General features: G+C 67.4%; 3 protein-coding genes across 3 annotated transcripts; all 3 read right to left on the bottom strand.

Annotated features, from left to right (window-relative positions):
* Positions 1-3,018: 3,018 nt before the first annotated feature.
* On the bottom strand, positions 3,019-4,423 carry EMIHUDRAFT_248061 (hypothetical protein; the record flags this gene model as incomplete). Its single annotated transcript, XM_005763583.1, has 7 exons — positions 3,019-3,243; positions 3,315-3,378; positions 3,842-3,878; positions 3,954-4,010; positions 4,088-4,118; positions 4,199-4,263; positions 4,303-4,423. The coding sequence occupies 7 exons, from the start codon at positions 4,421-4,423 to the stop codon at positions 3,019-3,021; spliced, it is 600 nt and encodes a 199-aa protein (XP_005763640.1).
* Positions 4,424-4,956: 533 nt separating this feature from the next.
* EMIHUDRAFT_48184 (hypothetical protein) lies at positions 4,957-5,334 on the bottom strand (the record flags this gene model as incomplete). Its single annotated transcript, XM_005763584.1, has 1 exon — positions 4,957-5,334. A coding segment is annotated over one exon (378 nt), but the record flags the coding sequence as incomplete, so codon positions are not given.
* Positions 5,335-6,097: 763 nt separating this feature from the next.
* On the bottom strand, positions 6,098-7,093 carry EMIHUDRAFT_248062 (hypothetical protein; the record flags this gene model as incomplete). The annotated part of the gene is made up of 1 exon (XM_005763585.1): positions 6,098-7,093. One exon carries the CDS (start codon positions 7,091-7,093, stop codon positions 6,098-6,100), a length of 996 nt encoding a protein of 331 aa, XP_005763642.1.
* Positions 7,094-7,714: the final 621 nt, after the last annotated feature.

The raw sequence follows: 7,714 nt of genomic DNA on the forward strand, positions 1-7,714 counted from the left end.
AGCAGCATCACTAGTCCTCGTAGTACATCATGAAGTAAACTCAAAGACCCACCACAGCCTCCAGCCTCCACCTCCACCCGCGAGCCGCCACCGCTGCCGCCCGCGACGCCGCCCGCCGCGTCAGATAGCCGCGACGCGCGCATCGAGTCGCGTCGGAGAGCCGCGCCGCACCAGCAGCAGCATCTGCACCACCAGCAGCAGCAGCACCACCACCACCACCACCACCCGAGAGAGAAGCGCACCTGCCCGACGCCGCCCGCCGCGTCAGACGCTCGCGACGCGCGCGTCGAGCCCAGTCGCAGAGCCGCGCCGCGCCAGCAGCAGCATCTGCACCAGCAGCAGCAGCACCACCACCACCAGCAGCAACAGAGACAGGCAGTGCAGGCGCAGAAGCGCTCGCAGAGCTGCGCGCAGCGCCGCGCACGCCACGCTGCGGACCGTCGTACGAGCGCACCGTACGTCGGCGGCGAGCCGCGTCGCCAGCCGTCTCGCGAGAGAGCGGCGCCGCCGGGTGCGCGCAGCAGCCGCCGCGGCAGAGGCGAGCCGCGGCGACGTCCGACTAACGGATAGAGAGAAAGAATTTTCGAGAGAGAAAGAAAGAAAAGAATCTTACCTCAAAACTCCCTCGCACGACACTGGGCACGGGACTGGCGCGCACTGGCACGAAGAAAAGAAACAAAACACACAAGGCAAGGGAGGGATGGGAGAACGGCACGCCGCCACCACACAGGGATTTTAAGGAGAGGAGAGTGTGATGCGCTAGCCGTCGCCCACCCTGGGGAGTCTACAGAGAGAAAGAAAGAAAGAAACCAGAGATTTTTCTTTCTCGCGATGTCTGCCCCGCGCCGCCTCGCCCCCTCCTCCACCGCCGCTCCCTCGCCAAACGCGCCGCCGCCCGCCCGCCTGCTCGACCTCCCCACGGAGCTCCTCGTGCGCGCCATCTCTCGCCTCGGCGGCCCCCTCGACATCGCTCGCGTCGCGGCCGTCTCGCTGCTCTTCCACGCCTCGCTCGCGGTAGAGAGCATCCGCTTGTGGGCGCAAGAGCGCGGCTTCGAGCTGCCGGCGCAGCCGGAGGGCGAGAGCTGCGCCGTGAGGTGGCTGTGCTATTCTGCGCTGCTGCGCGAGTCCAACCTGCCGACGAGGGCGGCGGCAGGCATGCAGCACAGCCTCTTCATCGACGCCGAGGGGCGGCTCTCGTCGTGCGGCGGCGAGGGGGCCCCAGGCCTCCTCGGTCACGGCGAGGGCGTGACGCGGCTCAACACGCCGACCCGCCTCCCGTCGACGCTGGGTGGCGAGCGCGCTGTGAGCGTGTGGGCTGGAGATGCGCACAGTCTGACCCTCGCTGCCGACGGAGCTGTCTGGAGCTGGGGCCGCGGAGGCTACGGCCGGCTGGGCCACGGCGATGAGGGGCACCAGTGGCAACCGAAGAAGGTCGAGGCCTTTGCTGGCCAGCGCGTCGTCGCCGTGTCGGCTGTAGACACGCACAGCCTCGCCATCATCGCCGACGGCGCTGTGTGGAGCTGGGGCTTTGGAGGCTGGGGCAAGCTGGGCCACGGCGACGAGCAGCGCCAGCTGCTGCCCAAGAAGATCGAGGCTTTTGCTGGCCAGCGCGTCGTCGCTGTGTCGGCTGGAAGCGGGCACAGCCTCGCCCTCACCGCTGACGGCGCCGTCTGGAGCTGGGGCAATGGAGGCCATGGCAAGCTGGGCCACGGCGACAATCGGCACCTGCTGCTGCCAAAGAAGATCGAAGCCTTTGGCCAGCGCGTCGTCGCTGTGTCGGCCCATGAGCACCACAGCATCGCCCTCACCGCCGACGGCGCCGTTTTTACCTGGGGCAAGGGTGCCGACGGCTGCCTGGCCACGGAGAGGACCTGTCGGACCAGCTGCTGCCCAAGAAGGTGGAGGTGTCGCGTGCGCTGCGTCGTGTGTGACGGTGGACTGCGTGCTGCCGTTCGTGATGCAGCTGGCTACACGCTGGAGCTGCATACGCTGAGTGACGCTCGTAACCCTTAACATCGAAAAGAAAAAAGAAAACATCCACGGCGCAGAGGGGCCCCCGGAGGGATGCTCAACCGCTCCACGCCACGCCGCTTGCGGCGGTCCTATTCCCAGCTCCGCTGAGGGCCCGCGCTTTCTTTCTTTTTCACAAAAAAGAAAACATCCAAAGCTTTACCGGTTGGGCTGCCTCTCCGCCGGCCCCAGTCCTGGGGCATGTGGCCGTTCGCGGAGCAGGAGGAGGCGGACTCGAATACGAGAGCGGTCGCACTGGCCGCCATCGCGCTTGGTCTGGCCATCTCCTCTTTCCTCTATCTGTGCCAGCGGCAACCCGCCACGGCCTCCCCAACGAAGCCATCGCAGCCTTCGCAAACTGCACCAACTCGAAGCCGCAGCCCAGCGCGTTCCAAGCTCAGCAAGGCTGGGGCAGCGACGCCTCGCGCTCTCAAAGGGCTGGAGATAGACATGGCGATGCCTGCTTCGGGCGGGTCCAGAACGCGTCGCCGCGCTGCATGACCGCTGGGCTGACACCAGGCGCGTGCGTGCAAATTGAAGCGACCTGAGGCGACTCGGAAGATGGCCACTCGGCGTCGCTGCACACTTGCAAGCGAGGAGGGCGGCTGTTTATTGACCATTCAACTAAGTAATTCTGTATTGCCGCTATATTATTGAGTGCGCCACGCGCTGACGATTGAGCACGCCCTGGCGCGTCGGTCGTCTTTCGAGGGGCGGAGGACCCGAGGAGCACCCGCCTCTGCAGGCAGGGTAGTAGCTGCGCGCACTGCGCGCCGTTTTAGTTTTGTGCCGATTCGGGTCGGTGCGTCGGTCCGGTGCTTTATTTGCGATGTGTGTCTTGTGCACGCGTGCCGCGGCGTGGAGTGTGCACTGTGTGCTGTGTGAAGCCCCTCGCCTGAGTGTGCTGCGCATGCGCGCCCCCCCCCTCCACATGTTTTTATTGTAGTCGTTACTCTATTACTGACCCCTGTGCCCTGAGGTCCACGCATGTTGTTGACAGGTGACACATTAACGCCTTGACGGTGACGCCCCTTCCGCGGCTGGCGAGCCACCGCTCGGTAGCAGCGGGACGGTGATGGCCGAATGCGCATGCATCGCTGTCGGCAGCGCGAGGCTGTCCACGGTGCGCCAGCCGGATCGGCCGCCCTCGCCCTTGGCGGCGGTGAGCGTGCACGCGGGCAGCCGCGAGAGGAGTCGCTGCACGTGGGGCTCGTCGAGCGCGAGCGAGCGCACCTGCTCACAGCAAGGGGTGTGAAGAGAGACGCTGTTCACAGGTGGGGCTCGTCGAGCGCGAGCGAGCGCACGTGTAAGGAGGACTCGTACCGCACGCGCTGCTCCGTTGAGTCGGACGCGGCGGCAGCGCTGCGCCTAAGGGGGAGGTGAGGCCGTGCAAACGTCTCCACACGCAGCAGTGCGGGGCTCTCCCCCTCCCCCTCCGCAGCTCCACGTCCCCGAGACGGGCGAAGGGGCTCCGTGAGATTGAGAGAAGAGGAACCACCGCGGCGGTGAGAGTGCAAGGGCCGGTCCGGTGTGTGCGGGCTGTGCGCGCGCGCGTGTGTGCGTGTGTGCGCTCGTGTGGAGGGTGGTGGTGGTGGTGGGGGGGGGGGGTAAGGGAGTGGGAAGGGGGGGGGGGGTTTAAGGGAGTAGGAAAGGGGGGGGGGGGAATGGGGAAGGGGGGGGGGGGGGAGGGTTGCGCCTCGCGTCTGGGTCCGCCAGCAGCTTCGCCGCGTACTCGACGGGCGGCGCCGGGCCGGCCGAGGCGGCCTCCCCCTCTCGCGCCACCCGAGCCAGCAGACCCCTAGTGTCGAGCGGCGGCGGCAGGTCCTCGTACCGGCCCTCCCAGCGCGCCGTCGAGCCGTCGAAACGTCCTGTTCACAGCAGGAGGGTGTGAAGAGGCGTCCACGCCCTCCCAGCGCGCCGTCCGTGGAAAACGCCGCCACGACCCTCGTCCACCCCGCCAGAGATGTAGAGCCTGCCCTGCACGACGGAGAGGTCCGCGCCTGTTCACAGCAAGGCGTGTGAAGAGACGCTGTTCACACCTGCCGTTGCACGACGGAGAGGTCCGCGCCGACGCGACCCGCCGAGCTCACCTCTCCCAGGCTGCTCCACTCGCCAACGGTCCACAGCGGCACCTAATTAATATTAATTAATTAATTAATTAATAATCAAGGCTGCTCCACTCGCCAACGGTCCACAGCGGCACGTTCGTGATCGAGAAGCCCTCGCCGTGCTGCTGCTGGAACGCCCACTTGCCTGGCTCGTCCGGCAGGTGTGAACAGCGTCTCTTCACACCTCTTGCTGTGAACAGCGCCCACTTGCCTGGCTCGTCCGGCGGCAGCAGGAAGCGGAAGCAGCTCACGCGGCACGGCAGCGCCGCAATGCGCGGGGCGACGCCTGACATGACGGAGGCCATTGGGCGAGCTGACTCCTCTCAGACCCGACTGCGTGCTGCCTCCCCCCCCCCCCCCTGGCTTCCGTCGCGCCTGTGTAGCCTGGCGCGCGCGCCGGGCGGCCCGACGAAACGAGGAGGTGCTGCCCCCACTCGACCGCCTAGGAGACGGTTCCTAGAAGGTTCCTAGAAGGTTCCTCGACGGCTCCCACACCTGCCTCCGCTCGACCGCCCCGTGCGCGCTCACGCCGAGCTCGGCGGGGCACAGGTCAGACGTCGCTCGGCTCGAGGGTGGGGTGCGGCTCGTCTTGACGGCCTAGGAGAAGGTTCCTAGAAGGTTCCTAGAAGGCTCGAGGGTGGGGTGCGGCTCGTCTTGACGGCCTGGTGCAACGAGCAGGGCGGGTAAGGGTAAGGGAAGGAGGTGTGGAGGAGGCGGAGGCGGAGGCGGAGGAGGCGGAGGAGGAGGCGGCGGCGGAGGAGGAGGAGGAGGAGGAGGAGGAGGAGGAGGAGGAGGAGGAGGAGGAGAGGGAGGAGGAGGAGGAGGAGGAGGCCCGTGTGTCCCGCACTCTCTCGGCTGCAGAGGCCCGTGTGTCCCGCACTCTCTCGGCTGCAGAGGCCCGTGTGTCCCGCACTCTCTCGGCTGCAGAGGCCCGTGTGTCCCGCACTCTCTCGGCTGCAGAGGCCCGTGTGTCCCGCACTCTCTCGGCTGCAGAGGCCCGTGTGTCCCGCACTCTCTCGGCTGCAGAGGCCCGTGTGTCCCGCACTCTCTCGGCTGCAGAGGCCCGTGTGTCCCGCACTCTCTCGGCTGCAGAGGCCCGTGTGTCCCGCACTCTCTCGGCTGCAGAGGCCCGTGTGTCCCGCACTCTCTCGGCTGCAGAGGCCCGTGTGTCCCGCACTCTCTCGGCTGCAGAGGCCCGTGTGTCCCGCACTCTCTCGGCTGCAGAGGCCCGTGTGTCCCGCACTCTCTCGGCTGCAGAGGCCCGTGTGTCCCGCACTCTCTCGGCTGCAGAGGCCCGTGTGTCCCGCACTCTCTCGGCTGCAGAGGCCCGTGTGTCCCGCACTCTCTCGGCTGCAGAGGCCCGTGTGTCCCGCACTCTCTCGGCTGCAGAGGCCCGTGTGTCCCGCACTCTCTCGGCTGCAGAGGCCCGTGTGTCCCGCATCTAGGTGTGTGGCGGCCCTCCAGCCGCACTCCGGCCGCAGCGTGTTGTACGCCCACAGGACGGCACCCTCCTCCGACTCGTGCACTGTTCACAGCAAGAGGTGTGAAGAGACGCTGTTCACACCTGCAGGACGGCACCCTCCGACTCGTGCACGCCCCCAGGGGTAGTGGTGCGCGCCAGAACGACCAGCCGGCCCCACACCTGTTCACAGCTCGAGGTGTGAAGAGAAACTGTCCACGGGCGCCAGAAGGACCAGCCGGCCCCACACCGCCGCGACCGGCGCGAAGGCGAGTTGGCCGCCCGAGGAAGGACCGCCGCCCGCCTAGGAGAAGGCTCCTAGAAGGTTCCTAGAAGGTTCCTCGAGTTGGCCGTCCGAGGAAGGGCCGCCGCCCGCCTAGGAGAAGGCTCCTAGAAGGTTCCTAGAAGGTTCCTCGAGTTGGCCGCCCGAGGAAGGGCCGCCGCCCGCCTAGGAGAAGGCTCCTAGAAGGTTCCTAGAAGGTTCCTCGAGTTGGCCGCCCGAGGAAGGGCCGCCGCCCGCCTAGGAGAAGGCTCCTAGAAGGTTCCTGGAAGGTTCCTCGAGTTGGCCGCCCGAGGAAGGGCCGCCGCCCGCCCGAGGGGGAAGATCCTCGAGGGGCTGCCACCCGCCCCCCCTCGCGCCCAGGTCGAGCACCACTGCGTCTGCCGCGCCGTCCGGCTGCACGTACGTCCCTCCCACGATGTACACCTTGCCATCGATGTGCGCGCCGCCGCACCCGTGCCGCGCCGTCGGCATCGCAGGCAGCGGCGCCGCGGCCCGCGCGATGGCGTCGTACTCGAACGCCGACGCGAAGAAGCGCGACGTGCGGCCCGGGTGGTCGTCGCAACCTCCGGCGACGACGAAGCGGCCAGCGCCGACGCTCACCACTGCGCAGTCGATCCGCACGATACCGTCTGCGACCCGGTCCGCGCCGTGCACGCGAGGCCCTCCAGGCGCGCGGCCGTGGAGAGGCCGCCAGACGAGCCCGCCTCGCTCGATGCCGACGGCGCTCCACTCTGGCACCATCCTCCCGAGCGAGTAGCCGGAGGTGAGGGCGAGCGTCTCGCGCGGCGAAAAGTGTTTGGCCACCTCGAGCGCGAGCCCCTCCTCGCCGTGGAACTTTTCAACCAGGAAGGCCCGTGCGACGCGGAGCTCGAGCTGCCGCTCCCACACAATGCGAGTCAGGAGGGCGGTGCGGTCCTGCGCGCGGCTCATCTTGAGCAGGTTTCCGCGCCGGATCGAGAGGCCTTTCCGGCTGCCATGCAGCAGCTGCACCTTGAGCCGTTCGCCACTGCTGTCGAGCACTCGTGCGGGCTCAAAGTTGTGCTGCCGTGAGAACTCCAGCCCGACGATGACGACGAGATCGTTCTCCGTCAGGGCCAGCGAGTCGAAGCGCGATAAGAGCGACTCCGTCATGGCCGAAACCCTGGTGAGTAGTCGCGGAGCTGGCGAAAGGCGGCAAGAGGTTATGTAAAACAAATGCATCTGCTCTCCCGCTTCTCCCGTACGCATGCCCATATGCACCCCGCCACGCACCAAGACCTGCAAACCCGTCGTTGCAAAATATATCTTCCCGCCCCCCACCTGGATGCACGTGGCACCGCGCCGCGCGCACGTGACACGAGCAGCGGTCTCACGCGTGCATCCAGGAATCCGGCGCGGCGTGAGACCTCTCACTCAGTCACCGCGCCCACTTGCGCCTCGATCTTCTTTGGTAGCAGCTGATCCGACAAATCCTCACCGTGTCCTAGGCAGCCGTCGTCGCCTTTGCCCCAGGTAAAGAAGGCGCCGTCGGCGGTGAGGGCGAGGCTGTGCGCGCTTCCAGCCGCCACAGCGACGACGCGCCGGCCAGCAAAGGCCTCGACCTTCTTGGGCAGTAGCTGGCTTTGCGTGTCGCCGTGGCCCAACCGGCCTTGGTATCCGTCGCCCCAGCTCCAGACGGCGCCGTCGGCCGTGATGGCGAAGCTGTGGTCGCGTCCAGCCGCCACAGCGACGACGCGCTGGCCAGCAAAGGCCTCGATCTTCTTGGGCAGCAGCTTGTTCTGCTCGCCGCCGTGGCCCAGCTTGCCCCAGTCTCCATTGCCCCAACTCCAGACGGCGCCGTCGGCCGTGATGGCGAAGCTGTGGTCGCGTCCAGCC

The sequence above is a fragment of the Emiliania huxleyi genome (assembly GCF_000372725.1).
Source record: "Emiliania huxleyi CCMP1516 unplaced genomic scaffold EMIHUscaffold_628, whole genome shotgun sequence".
In the NCBI taxonomy this organism is placed as follows: Eukaryota; Haptophyta; order Isochrysidales; family Noelaerhabdaceae; genus Emiliania; species Emiliania huxleyi.